Raw genomic sequence first — 16427 nt, forward strand, 5'->3', positions numbered from 1 at the left:
TTTAATTTATATAAAAATAAAATAATCTTAAATAATAAATTTTTAAAAGTTTTTAATGTTAAAAATATACTTTTAAGAATTATATAAAATTACTGTAGCCGAATTTTTTTTTTTTTTGTTTAAATACGAAAGAGGAAAGTTTACAACTATTTTTCTTAATTCTACTGAAATGCAGCTACAGAATTAATTCTAATAAAATTTAATTTATATAAAAATACAATAAATAAAAAGTAATAATTTCTAGACTTAAACGTTTAAAATACATTTAAAAAATTAAAAATAATCTACATAAAATTAAATTTGTAGAAAGAGAGAAAAGTTTAGAAAGAAGCTCTTGAACTGAATTTTTTAAATGATTCTTCTGAAATTAAAATAAAGTGTAAAATATCAATTAAAGTAACAACTTTTAAGGCTTTTTAACGTTAAAAATTTATTATAATAGTTTAAAAAATTATTTAAAATAATCATAATTTAAGGCTTTTATATTTAAAAAAATTATATAATTAGATTTATTGGGCTGAGATTTTCAAATTGCACACCTATACATTTCCATTGTCGTGTGTCTGTGTCTGTCCTTTGTTAATCTCGAAAACGGAATTAGATAGATGAAAATCAAGACAAGATATGAAAAGCATGGAGGTCTGGAGCCCTAATTATTTAGAGATAGACCGGAAGCCTATAGTTTAATTTAAAAATTTGCGAAACTTCCGGTCTAGACCGGAAGTCACGCAAATTTTTAAATTAAATTACGATTAAACCTTGCATTTTAGAATTATAACAATATGACAATAATATACATTCGAATTTTATTATTATTTTATTTATTTATTTAATTTTTGGAGGGAAAAGAAGAAAATTTAATTTGCTTTTTAAATATAATNATTAAATGTATACCGTTTATGATATACATTTATTATATAATCTTATAATAAGGATAACTTGGTTTTATGAGTGTTCAAACTTGCATAGGGTCAAGATATATATTCTAAGTCTGAAATTATAAATAAAATATTTTAATGTTGTATATTTGTTATTTAACTAAATATATTATTTTTGGAAAACATTTATTTTATATTTATATTAATATAGAGCAAGTATACTGATATTATTATATCCTAGAAACATAGTTATGAGCTATTGTAATTTGTGTTTATATTTATGCAATAGTATATTCAATACACATATTTCTGAAATATCATAATTAATATTTGCATTTATGCAACAATTATTGTTCCATAAAAGTAACAGGGTATAAGTTAATACACTGTTTATACACTTATGCAGCATTCGATATTTACGTTAATTATGCAGTTGCATGCTTATTGAGCGCATAGGAAATAACATAATCGAAGTAATAAGTAATAATAAGTAGTACTGAATATACAAGTGTATATACTTATGCAACAATAAATTATATATATTTATAGATTAACAGTAGAGAAAATAATACAGCAAGATTAGTAGATTAATACAACAGCATTGATGCAGCGATTAAACTCGTACATTTTATGTAGTAGAGCATAAAAAATCAACTGTTTTTACTATAAAACATCAATAAAATCACCTTTTTGTTCTATTGTTACTATAGAAGTTCCGTGAAAGTAGAAGAAGAAGATGCAGCAGCAGCAGCAGAAGAAGTAGAAGTAGAAGAAGAAGAAGAAGCAATCATTTTTTTCGACAAAACAAATTTAGTTTTTTTTATGTTGTATTATTACTGTACTACATTATTTCTAGACCATTACTGCTACAGTATGAGAAGATAAAAACAAAACAGATTCCTTTACTGTTATCGAAATTTGTTGCTGTAGTAGTTCACTAACTAAGATAAAATATGGTATAATGTTTTGTATAAAATAATTTATATATATATATAAGGGACTTATAATTATAAAATATTGTTACTAAAGTAGCAAATTATGTTATACACGAACCATTAATTAAAGTAAAAAAATATCACAAGAGCTTACTCTATTCTTCTTTGTTGGTATTTTACATCGTCGATAATTACCTTAAATTTCTTTAATATTATATATTTTTTTATTGCATAAATCGATAAAAGATTTTTTAAATCGAAGTTTTTAATTAAATTTTTAAAGAATAAAAGGTTTTTTTTTTAAATAATTATTTTTTAAAAAGAAAAGCAAAGAAAACATACCAAAGAAGAAGAGACGTGTGTCTTAAGAAACAAAATTTTCATACTAATCTAATAATGAATGTATCTTTTTTAATTATGCTAATATAGTGATAAAAATAGTAAGTGGTTAAGCAAAAATTTTTCTTAAAATTCCAAAAATAAATTAAGAATTTAAAGTATACTTTTTATTTTAAGAAAAAATATTCGAAAATAAAAATTATTGTGACAACGTTGCGATGCCGGGCTGCAATTTTTAATTATAGCACTAGTAAAATCCAGACCAGATATGTAATTCTTAGGGACTAGAACCACAAGATTCACATATCTGGTCTCGATTTTAGTAGTGTCTTTCCCCTGTAAATCATACTCCTCCCGATAACAATCGAGTCAGGCCGGTCATCTATCTTACTCTGTTCTGGAGAAAAATTTGAATTAAAATCACATGACTTCCGCTCCAGACAGGAACTTCCTGTATAGTTAATCTGGCCCTCCTCATCTTATCTTTCTACACATAATCTAGATTTTTATGTACCTATCTCAGTTGTCGAAATTAAGAGAGGACAGACAAAGAGACGGAGGACGACACTTGGAATGTATAGGTCTGCAGTTTGAAAGCTGCAGTCCGAAAATCATAAAAATATATATATTTTTTTAATTCCATTAAAACACTATAAAATATTATTGATTCCACTGAAATTTAATTTATATAAAAATAAAATAATCTTAAATAATAAATTTTTAAAAGTTTTTAATGTTAAAAATATACTTTTAAGAATTATATAAAATTACTGTAGCCGAATTTTTTTTTTTTTTGTTTAAATACGAAAGAGGAAAGTTTACAACTATTTTTCTTAATTCTACTGAAATGCAGCTACAGAATTAATTCTAATAAAATTTAATTTATATAAAAATACAATAAATAAAAAGTAATAATTTCTAGACTTAAACGTTTAAAATACATTTAAAAAATTAAAAATAATCTACATAAAATTAAATTTGTAGAAAGAGAGAAAAGTTTAGAAAGAAGCTCTTGAACTGAATTTTTTAAATGATTCTTCTGAAATTAAAATAAAGTGTAAAATATCAATTAAAGTAACAACTTTTAAGGCTTTTTAACGTTAAAAATTTATTATAATAGTTTAAAAAATTATTTAAAATAATCATAATTTAAGGCTTTTATATTTAAAAAAATTATATAATTAGATTTATTGGGCTGAGATTTTCAAATTGCACACCTATACATTTCCATTGTCGTGTGTCTGTGTCTGTCCTTTGTTAATCTCGAAAACGGAATTAGATAGATGAAAATCAAGACAAGATATGAAAAGCATGGAGGTCTGGAGCCCTAATTATTTAGAGATAGACCGGAAGCCTATAGTTTAATTTAAAAATTTGCGAAACTTCCGGTCTAGACCGGAAGTCACGCAAATTTTTAAATTAAATTACGATTAAACCTTGCATTTTAGAATTATAACAATATGACAATAATATACATTCGAATTTTATTATTATTTTATTTATTTATTTAATTTTTGGAGGGAAAAGAAGAAAATTTAATTTGCTTTTTAAATATAATCAAATTTTTAAAATTATTTCTGGTTAAACTAAACTTATATTAAACTAAAATCAATTTTAGAAATACTTTTAAATCTTTCAGTATTAAAAAGATATATTTTAAAGTTATATATAAAGAGAAGAAACTGGAAAGTCAGAGTAGAAGATAAGTGTATGCACACGTTTTGTTCTCTTTAGTCTTGTAATTAAAGTATTTAATTTATTTAAAATTTTATAGAATTAAATTTATTAAAATTTACGATGTTTATATTTATTTACCTTTCATCTTAAAAGTAATTTGAGATATTTTAGAAAAGAGAAAATTGAGAGAAAGAGAGAACTCTTTGGATAAATTTCGAGCAGATGATCGCTTGGAGAAGATTGATGATGCTCAGTTATCATTGTGAATTTCATGCACCAATTGCTTCTTGGACCGTTTCATCATATTAGTGGTCTAACAGAAGCAATGATGGTGAAAAGTTTCAGTAAGTGAAATAGTAATTGGCAAAAAAAATAATAAAAATAAAAATAAAAAAATAAAAATGTGTGTGTATGTATATATTCATACTAAAGATTTTCTTAGTAAATTAGACAGTTTTCAAATAAATCAAATAATATTTTAACGCTTTGTTAAGTTTCCTGTGACGTATAAAGTGTCAAGTTATTATATCTAAATTATTTTATGCGCATAACAAAACAAATTTATGCAGTTTTTGTAGAAAAGAAATTAAGTTCTTTGGTGTTTAATTATGTAAAGAAAAAATGTGAAGTTGAAGTTATTTCATAGTTTTTTTTAAGTTAAAAATAGTGTAGATGTGTAAATATGTTCATTAAAATGCATTTAATTTTTTGCAACTGTATGAATCGAAGGTGTGTTATAACATATATCAGTAAAAATATAATATTTGTTATAATTTATAAATTATGTGTAGGCCTATATATATATATTTATGTGAGTTATGTTTACATAAGATATACCTTACAAACGTATAAGGTGTCGTTATGTAGTGTGAGTAGTATGCATTATATACACAGGAATGGCAAAAATTACTCTATAAATAGTTATGTAAGCATTGAAATTTTAATGTAAAAATACAAATAAATTACAAATTTATATATTTATACAGAAAAATACGATAAAATTACTTAGAGGTAGAAAAGATAAGCGGGAGCAATGATTGTAAGAAGAACATTGACATTTCACTGTAATGAACGTAAAGAATTTATAATTTTTAAATACTTTTACATTGAAATACGATCATATTTACGTTTAGAATTTAAAATAAAACCGTTTTTAATTTAATTTATTATAAAAAAAATTTAAGGATTTTAAATAATCATGTTACCAACATTAAACAACATTAAAATAATAAGATTTAGCATTAAAAAACAGAATATTTTTATTGGTGTGTGAAGAAATTATTAATATTTTTGTAGATTTTCATTTAAAATTAACCTAGTTTAAGTACTTCATATGATTTATTAGATTTGTAAAAGTGTAGAGAAGATTAAATTGGACTAAAAACATCAATCAACCTACTTTATTTAATTACATGATGAAAGAGAACCGCCTAGAAAGTTATTATACAAGTGAAGGTCGGCTTTGTTCTGTACAATGAGCAATTTCCGGATTCCTTCGTCCAAACTTCCTTTTGGAGGAGGGAAAAGATTTGCTGGAAATGAAGATTTGTGTTGAAGCGTGAAGTTTATTTTCAATGTAACGCTTTATCTACCCTTTTACCAATTTATCGGTACTATGTACCAGTTCTATATCTTTTTACCAATTTACTTGTATCACATACAAGTTCTTTACCCTTCTACAAGTTAAATGATTCCGTGTATCAGTTATATACCATTCTACACTTTACCAGTATCACTTACCAGTTCTACAGTCTTTTATCAGTTTTCTAGTACCGCGTACCAGTTCTATACCCTTTTATCAGTTTTCTGATACCATGTACCAGATCTATACACTTCAACTAGTTTACTACTTCTACTTACCGGTCTATATTCTTCTACATTTTATCAGTGTCATGTACCAGTTGTATACTCTTTTACCACTTTATCAATAACGTGTACCAGTTCCATACATTTCCACGGTGTTTTCTATGTATTAGATGTAAAATTCGTCATCATATCGACTTTCTAGCTTTAGAAAGGTATAACCTTTGCAAATCACTACATAAAGATTTGCATACGTTTATGCTTATAACATTATAAAATTGCAAAATTTTCTTAATAGTTTTTGGTATATCACATGTTTGTAAGTTGTAATTAACTGTATTAATTGAAAATTTTAATTATAAATTAAATAATTAAAGGAAAAAGGCCCACTAACTTGTTAAGAAAGTATTATCGATAGGAAAAGAAATAAAATTTAAATTAATTTGTGACTTTTAAAATGGAATTGTTTTGTCAATAAAATTATGTTTTAGAATAAAATTTATAAAAATAAAAGGCAAATATGTCAAGAATTTTAAAAAAACTTTTAAGGATTTGATACTCATCGATGATAATTTTCAGTATAATTCTCACGTTTCCTCTTACTTATCTTTTTTAAATGTAGGAAAAAATTCTATAGTTTGTACCATTAAAAATTAATAATAATAATAATTATTTGAAATTTATGCCATTGAAATAATTATAATCAAAGTTTTTCTTCAAATAATTAGTAAAATTACTAATAATATGTGACAAAATCTAAATACTATATTGCACTATACAGTGTTCTATGACATGTATAATACAAAAACACCTTTAAAATAATATAAATTATCAGTTTTTACTTCCTAAAATGTGCAATTTTATACGGAATAATTATAATTAAAATAATTAATCTCCATCTTCCTTATGGGTTTTCTGCATCCTCCTCACAAGATTCTCTCTGTATTAGAGTACAGTGGAATAATTCTAAAAAGTAGAACATAAACAAATAAAAAAAATAATGTCATACAATTTTATTTATGCAAAAATATGAGTTTTTTTTTTCTTTTTTCCAATGATACTGATGCATTATCGAACAGAGTAGTAAGTAAAATTCGCCAATATGTAAATATCATTGGTAAAGTAAGCTGAAAATATCGTGAATAGAATAAGAAGAGAAGGAGGCAGATGGTCTTACTTTTTTTTTTTAGTAACAACAAGAATAATATTCAACCACTAATTCGATATCGATAAAGAACTGAGTTAATATACTTCTATATTTTTTTTTATTTATTTTCTTTGATTTTTTTAAATAAAAAAACCCCATACAATTCGTAAATATAGACGATAGAGTAAGAGAATTCGATAAAACTTTTAACATGCAATTTCTTTATTTATAGATTAAAAAATATCTTATGAATAAATAAGTTAAATTATAATATATATATATATATATATTATAGGAGGACAAAGAGGACACGTGTCAAGAGGCTCCAGGACATCTGATACGTGTCCTTTCTGTCTCATATGTATATGAACTTATCTATAATGATTTAAGAGGCATCTCTAATGATATCCTGTGATAGATCTCTAATGATCTTCCAATGACATATATATGATCTCATGAAGCATCTCTAACACATGTTGAGAGCCTATAATAACGAGAGAGTGTCAAGAGAATTTCTGATTAAAAAAGTTTATTATATTATACATCTTCACTTCCCACCAAAATAATAAAATTACTGTTCTAAATTGAAGCAAATTAATTACAGGTTGTGATAGAACATACTCACAGGATATTTAGCTGTTATTCAACATGTATGTACTTCCTGCATGCATTAACTTGTATAGAAAGCAACAACATGGAATGGAAACTATAATGAAACCTCACTTAAACATAATTAAGGAATATAAGTTTTTGTTCTTTAGCTATATTTAAAGGAATAAGCGATGAAATGACACGTAACACTCCCTTTTCTGAAGAAGCACTTTTCATCATGCAAGTTTTTAGCCCAACTGTCACTTTCAGAAAACTTCATTATCTTGTATAATCGAATTCACCTTTTCTTATAAATACATTATATAGGATATGAAAAGAAGATTTTAAAATATTCTTTGTCAATCATCTTGTACAACTCGGCAATTTTTAGATGGGAAAAAAATTTTTAAATAGATTTTTACGGGTACAGAACATGGTTTAATGTATAAATACTTAGAGAAAAAAAGTGTCCTTTATATACATGTAAAGGATAAAAGTATGGAGGATTCTTCAACATTTTTATACATTTTTTCCTTTGTTTTTCTATGCTCTGTTCTTTGTTTAAAGTATGCAAGACTCTTCACCATTTTGATGAAAGTATGCAAGACTCTTCACTATTTTATACATTTTTCCTTGTTTTTTTTTCTATGTAACTTGCGTTTGTTTAAAGGAAAATTCTGCGAGATTTATTCAGGAAAATTGAAAGAAAATAAGCAATTTCGTCTAAGAAATTCTCGAGATTTACTAAAGATAAAAATTTTATTGTAGAGAGTTGAGATAATTGGGACTGAATGATAATTGCTCCTTTCATGCGGGTTTTATTTAAGTGTTAATTATGGGAAAAAACTAATAGAATGAGACATTTTATTATAAGAGGAGGTCAGGCAGTATGAGGAGGTCATAATTACTTGTGAATTTATTGTGTGACTAATGTAAGATGCACAAGAGTTACAGAAACTTAGATGTAGCGGTTCCACTGTTTTTTTAAGTTATTTTGAATGTGAAACCATCCAGAAAACTTAAATTTAACTCCCTTTTCTGGATATTTTTAGGATTATTCCCTTCTTAAATTTTACTTTTCCTACATTATCCTAACTAAGAGAAATGGGAAAATGTGGACCGTACTAAAAGCAGATATAAACTAACCTTTTCTCTCTATTAGCAAGAGTTCTTTTTAGAATTTTACATGGCCGTTTAATTATTTTCCTCTTATTTACTAGGAAATAAACAGTTTGATTTTTCACAAATAAGAGGAATGTTCCGAATACCGTCTGAAAAGACTTAAAGCTCATACATTACTATATAACACATGAGACCAGAGTCAGATTTACACAGGCCTCTTTCATAACTGTTTCCCGTAGAGGATAAAGCGAGGCCCTTCGTAGCGTAAGGCCCTAAGGTGTAGTTTGTTCAGATTACGTAAAAATTCGACCTTGCATAAAACACGTGTTTTTATGAAAAAGCTCAATCCCGACCAACTCAGTGCACATAATTGAATGAGGAGTTGTTAACGTTCCAGAAATGTGTTTTGAAGCGTTAACAAAATGCTTAATAGCAGCGAATATGAAAACACTGTGACTTACAAAAGCAAAGGTCATTCACACCTTTTGCCCACCAGTTGCCGAATAGATAAAACCACTAAACAATGGTCGTGGATTCTCATCTGACTAATGGGCTAGCCACGTAGAGTTTTCCTGATTTTCTTCACGTGACTTACACCTAAATAGGGGCCAGGTTACTGAAGAAATTCCTCTCGGAAGGCACTCCCCTGATAGCAAATAGTCCGTGTGTTGCGTTACCTAATTCCTAATAATGGCACCCCAGCATGGACATTATTTTCATACGACAATGTACAGTTAGGCTATTGTCGTACTTCTATTAATATAAGAGTTATGGTAAAGCTCAGTACTTCGTGGCACCCCTGAAGTGTTGTTGTGTTACCATAGTGTACAGCACAAAATCCATGTAAATGTGTGAGAACAGTAATTCATCAAATGAGTATGCGTCAGTATAAAAGAGGACTCGTGTCCTCGTTTATACGGACGCATACGCATATGTTGTGTGAGGACTTTATAAAATTAAACTTTAAAAACATTTAATAAAAAACGACGTGTGTAAAATTAAAATGATAATAAACATTAATAAATAAATAAAAATCAAGAATATATAATAAACAAATAATAATTCAAGCATTTAGAGTTAGTAAATGATGTAAACATTAATAGTATTAAAATTTTTAAATTAAAAAATGACAAAAAAAATATAGGTTATAAAATTAGCAAGTGACAAACTAAATCAAATATATAAAATAAATAAATTAAACATAAATCAAATATAAAATTACTGACTAAAATAAAATACATAAAGATTAGTGAGTGACAAAAATCGAATACGTTAAAATTACTGCATGACATAGTAAATTAAATGTATAAAATTGATAATAGTTACTAAATTTTTCATTGTTACATCCCTGTTATAATTGTTTAATTTGATATTAATTTTGTCAATCTTAATTTTTTTTCCTCCCTTACCTTTATTTGATATTTTTCTTTACTACAACTTTATTAATAGTTGCTTCTGTTCAACTTAAATGAACACAAGCTGTTAAAGAAGATAAAACAAAAGAAAAAAAAAGTGAAAGCGAAGTTAGAAAAGAACAAATTAAGATTGACAAAAGTGAAAAAGAATTAAATTAGACAAAGAATCAATAGAAAAAAAATTTTTTAAATTTGGTAAAGAATTCAAACTGAAATCATATAACCATTGATTCTTTGCAATGTTTTCTTTGTTTTCCCTTTATTATATTCAGTTATTTTGATGAGTTTATTGCTATAAGGATTTACTAAATTGCCAATATATTAAAGTATGGAAATATAGAGAAAAACTAGGAAAAATGGTGTTTAAAATATAAAAAAAATATCCCTAATAAAATAAGGAAACAGAATCTACAAATGTTGGAATGTAAGAAATTAGATGATTATTAAACGTTTCTGAAGAAATTAAATCAATTATAATGTAAATTTATTTAGATACTAGCAATTATTTATTGTTACATTGTTATATTGCACAGTTGCAATTTTTAATAATCTTTTAATTTAAATAAAAAAATTACGTATATAGTTAATTGGTCCATAAGTTTTCCCTATCTGGTTTAGATTTTAGTAGTGTTTTGCCCCTGTACGTCACAACAATCGAGTATTGCCAGTCATCTAACATCGTCATACGAAAATTTTGAATTGAAATTACATGGTCCAGATCGAATGTTCATATATAGTTAATCAGGTCTTTGAAATTAACAAAGGACAGACAGACAGACGACAATACTAAATGACCTTTTTGTTAGAAAAAGTGAGAAAGAACAGAGAAATAGGCTATTGAAGAATATTCGGGTCTAGGTATGAATAGTAGGGTGAGTAAAAATGAATGAATAATAAGAAATGTGCATCAGAGTGTAGGGAATAGAGTCAAATAATAGAAGGAAATATTTATGAAATAAGGAGAAAATAAGGATCAGATTAGATGAAGAAAAGGTATTAATGAGAAAGAGGGATGGGTATGAAAGAATGATAAAGATATAAGTATGAAAGTGAAGTGTATGGAAATGAAAATAAGAATATATAGAAAAATAAATATAATACGTCTGGTAAAAATAAGTGGGAATAGGAATAAAGAAATAAGGAAAAATAAGCATAAAAGAGTAGAGAAATTGAAATGAAGGGGAAAAAATGTAGAGAAATAAGTATAAAAGGAGAAAGAAATCGAAATGAAAAATAGAGAAATAATTTTAAAAAGTAAAGAAATAAACTTTTATAAAAAACACGTAGTTAAAAATAAGTAAATATGCATTCAGAGATAGGAAAAGTAATTTATAAAGCTAAGGTATAAAGGTGATAAATAAATGTAATTTTATAATTTATAATTTATAATATATTAAATTAGATTCGAAATGATAATAAGAATAAGCCAATTTAATTTAAAGACAGCTAAAAAAAAGTTAAAAATATGAATTTATGAATAAAAGAAATTTAGCTGGAAATAAATTTAAAAATCTTCAATTATGCCAAAAAAAAAAAAAAAATTAAAATCGATAGATAGACAAACAATAAATAAAAAATAGAATAAAAATTGAAATAATAAAATATATTTATAGAAAAACGTGTTGACGAAATACAGACGTAACGCAAGATTTGTTAAAACTAATTTGTTCTATAATATATCACTAGAAAACAGTACTATTGCCCTGTACCTATCTGCCATAAGTCGTGTTATATCTAGAATTGGGGAATGTTTTCCCTGTCAGTTAACTGGTAAGACAAGAAGAGATTCCTGTCTTCATCCCTGTTATCTCGTCATCTGTTGGGTATAACTTACCTCCACTTGACAAATCCTGGATTTTCTGAAGAATAGTTATTACAGCAAAGTCATGTATAACCTGTATGATCCAACTCGATAGAGGGATTTCGTTAAATTAGCTTCTACTTTGTCTTGTAAGTTTTAAATGTGATATTATCAGAGAGGGGGGAGGTTTGATTCTAGTAAAAGTATTGAAAAAAACAAAAGTTTTTCCAGGAAATCTCTGTATTTTTCGAGTCTACGTCCTCCTACATATTCATAATACACTGATTAAATCCCTCGTGTGCATAAATTATGCTAATAATGGCCAAACTCATTAACATGTATGAATGTTAAGTGTGTAATTATAGTTTTAATGATAATTTTTCTTTATTAATTACATTTTTATGCATTTATAATTATAAAAATTCGTCATAGACAATGTCGTGTTAACTACTTTATAAATTATGTTTGTTTATAGCGCTTTAATCAAGAGCTTCGGTGTAATTTATATTAATTACGTTAAATTATGTTGTTTTACCGCTTAATTTATTGTTATAAATATAGGCCTACATATATAAATGATATAAAATTACAAAATATTGCTTAAAAATTTATAATTTATTATTTTGCTTAATTATTTTCTTAAATTATGCATATTAAATGTCCATGTTTTAATTAAATCTTTGCTAGAGTAAATTACTTTAATTACGTTGTTACTAATTAACATATATTACGATTAATTACCATTAGATGATGTAGTTATTTTCATTATTCTTTCGTTTATAGAAATAATTAATGTAGGTAAGTCAGGTTATATAATTTTCTACGTTTATTTTTTATGTACTTATGCAAATAAGGATTATTACGTGGGTAAAAATGTGTATGCTTGAGTACAAGAATGCGAGGCAATCATATAGTGTGTATAGAGAATGGAAGTACATAAATACGTCTATGTATAAGCAGAATACAGGCAAGTAGTTATGTATTTGTGTATAAGCTCGTGTATATGTAGGTAATGTTTACATGTGAATGTAGGCAGTATGTATTGTATGTGTTTATGCAAGTGCGTAGATAGTATATAGGTGCATACAAGTATAGGCAGTGTGATAGATGTGTATGTTTAGACAAGGCGCATATTTATTAAAGTATACTGTATCATTATATGTAACTGTGCGTGTAAATAATATAGAAAAACGTATAGATATATATATAAAGGCAGTATGTGCACATATACGTTTTTGTAGGAAGTTTACAGGTGCATGCAAGTATAGGAAAGATATGTATAGACAAGACACATATTTGTATAAAGTATATACTTGTATATACATATAGGCAAGTACATGAGTGTATAGGCATGTTTATAGGCACATAGGGTTTCATATGTACAAGCTTCATACCTTTTTGCATACCTGCATATATTTAATTAAAAAATAAGCTTTTATTGTGAATTTAATCATTATCTTCTAAGATAAAGACATGTCATCAAACCAAATCATTGTCCCAGGTGTATTTAAATCGAATGAAATTTGAATTAGCAATAATTCCAATTGAGATTCTCTGTTAATAATAAATCTTTGTTTAATTCTATGTCGCAGACTTGCTAATTAGGAATGCAACAGATCACTTGCAAGGAAATCGTTTTGTAAAGTTATTAGATATATATGTTTTAATGTTATGATATTAGAAACTAATTTACACCAATTTTTAAATAATTTGTAATTAATAAATATTTAAAAAATGTAATTATAAAATAATATTCGTTACCCATAAAATGACTCATCGGTTATAAAATAATAGGGGTTATCAATAAAATAGCACCAACGACCCATAGCCTAAATAGGTATTGCCCATTAAATGAGAATTATTAACCACAAAATAACAGTGAATGCCCATGAGATAATAGGAAATTATTCGTAATAAGAGACTCATAAATTAATGGTGATTATCAGTAAAATAAAGCATTAATTTTATTTTGTTTAGGCACTAAAAATTAATTTTATATAAATTAAATTAAGTAATAAACCAACAAAATTATATTCAGTATCATAACAAGAGAATATCGAATTTCAAATTTTCTGCAAAATGATCAGGTCTTGCAATTGATTCTGTAGCTCTTCTAATTAATAATTCTCAGATATTAGCTAACATAATTTACATATTAACCAGAAGATTTAAATAAATCTAACAGTAAAATTTACTTAATTAGTGGAATACAGTGTGACCACAGAACGTGAAAAGTGATAAGTGATGCTATACAAAATTACATATATAAGTTTAATATATATAGATATATACAATTATATATTAATTTTATTAATATATTATTATTACAGCTTAACTTTATACAATTTATTTTAATTATTTGTTAAAAAGAAGTCCTAGAAGACTCTTCCAAAAATTATATTAATGGAATAATAAAGGAGAATCTTTGTTAGATGGATAGCATCACAGAACAGTTGTAGATAAGAGAAGCAAAGAGGAAGAAAGTCATTTGCTAAGTGGACATTTAGAAAATGGGAACATAATGTAGATCATTGAATTTGGATTTCTGTCTTTTTGATAATTCAGGAGCTTGATCTTTTCCTTTTTACTTGAGATTTTCTTATTGATTTATTGAGACTAAAACCTACACAAATTAATTTTTTTTTCTTTATCCTCCTCTTCCTCCTCCTCCTCCTCCTTTCTTCATTCGAATACAAAAATCAATGAAACTCTCTCTAAATTCTTTTTTAAATATTTAAAACATTCTGGAATTTTTACGATCCAAATATATCATGCTTTTCTTTTATGGAATTTTAAGTAAGTCATTTACCTTCTTCGTGTATTTTTTCCCTTCTCTAAATATCTAAATTCTACACTTAATCTTAGATTTAATTAATTATATATATGCAGCTCCTGAATCTTTTATATAATAATTATATATTGGATCATTTTCTACATTCCATTATTCATGTACAGTATTATATAAATATAGTGATGCAAATTAGCGTGCAGTGATGCTTCTGTGATGCTGCATATCTATCATGCGAATTATTAGTGAAGCTGTCATCTGCTGTTGAAGCTTAGACGTTTTGATTCTTGTTAATTAAAGTAATATCATTTAATCGGTAAAATTTATAAAGAAATCTTGCTTTTAAAAATATAAAAAAAAATATCAAAGTAATTATTTGTGCTTGTTTTCTGTATTACAACCTACTCTAAACGATAAAATAATCATTTTTATGGAGGAAAAAATGATCATTTTGTGGATAACTCCTATCAATTTAAGGAAAATGAGTATCATTTTATAGATAACCTTCATTATTTTATGTGAAATTCCTTTTTATGGCTCCATTTTTTACATTTAAAATTAGTTAAGGTTAAAAAAAATTATAATAATGATGCATTGCTTCTTCCTTAATCAACTTAAAATAATTGCAATTTATTAATGTTAATTTTTATAATACTTAGCAATTAAATAGATTTTCTACTTAACATTTACATAAAACTTTACCATTTTGCGTTATTAATATTGCATTGCCTTTTCACAAAATTCACTTTCTTAAAATTAAATTATGCTTAAGTTAGTTTTCTTGACATTTATAAAACAAGCCACGTGACCTCTGAACAACTTCCAACAATAAAATGCATAAATTTCACTCCTTAAGAGCATTTTAAAGCACTTTTTATCTTACATCTACTAAAGTTAGGCAGAGATGCCGAACTTCATACCATACAAAAAAAAGCCCAACTTTCAGGGAAACGTAGAAAATTTTCTTTATATTTATTAAACTAATAATAATAATAATAGTGAACTTACAATTAACCTTTAGCATGATTCGTTTACTAACAGAAGGAGGCACTCCATTCGATGCTATACAGAGATATGCTCCCATATGAAGCCTGCTAGTTTTGCTGATATTTAGATATTCTCCATGTACGCTTGGCACTATAAAAATAATCAAGAAAGAAGTAAAGTTGAGTTTAAGCTAAGAATAGGAAATTAAACTTAAAAGAATATTTAATTAGAAAGTGTTTACACAAGAATAGTTTGTGACCATTGAATAATTAAACATCAGAGAAAGGCTGATGAGAATAGATGTTTCTCATTTCTATTGCAAACTGCTTACTTATTCAGGTAAATGCAATCTACTGAATTATTCATAAATTCGATTAATTTTTAATCGAGAAGAAATCTTCCTTTAAGTCATGTTTTAAAGATATAAGCAAAGGGTGAATACTTTACTTTATATTAAAACTTATTAATTATTAAAGTGCTCTTCAACAGTAGAGTAATACGTTATATATCATTTTATAGATGAGATGATGTTATAAATTATAAAGTTTATTTACTTTTAAAATTATTATTATTATTATTATTATATATTCTTTTCATTAAAATTTAAATATTTTTTTTTCTTCGCGTGTTTATGTATATTATTTTAAAAATATTAATTAAAATTAATCAATAAAAAAATTTTCAGATTATGTTAAAATTTTGATTAGAAATAGTAAATATATGATTTATTCTAGAGATTTCTAGAAGGTAATTTTTGTAGATAAATTTTTAAAAATTTTCTTGAAAGAGATCCTCATAGTTTCTCTACATTATAGAGTTTATGATAAGTAAATAAATAAATATAATAATAAATAATTAAAAAGTCGTTCGATTTCAGAATAAACCTTAGAAAAGAATTTATATATTTTAAATCTTAAAAATTCATTATTAAAAAATATTTAATT

At 25.6% G+C, this 16427-nt stretch overlaps 1 protein-coding gene across 1 annotated transcript in view; it reads right to left on the bottom strand.

The window, feature by feature from the left end:
- LOC111627765 (lachesin-like) overlaps positions 1-16427 on the bottom strand; it is a 246306-nt gene that overhangs the window by 15044 nt on the left and 214835 nt on the right. The window contains exon 5 of the mRNA XM_023371402.1: positions 15505-15633. Within this exon, the coding sequence (XP_023227170.1) occupies positions 15505-15633 (129 nt within the window). The remainder of the gene's footprint in view (positions 1-15504; positions 15634-16427) is intronic.

The sequence above is a fragment of the Centruroides sculpturatus genome, unplaced genomic scaffold (assembly GCF_000671375.1).
Source record: "Centruroides sculpturatus isolate CEXI.00-Female unplaced genomic scaffold, Cexi_2.0 scaffold1, whole genome shotgun sequence".
In the NCBI taxonomy this organism is placed as follows: Eukaryota; Metazoa; Arthropoda; class Arachnida; order Scorpiones; family Buthidae; genus Centruroides; species Centruroides sculpturatus.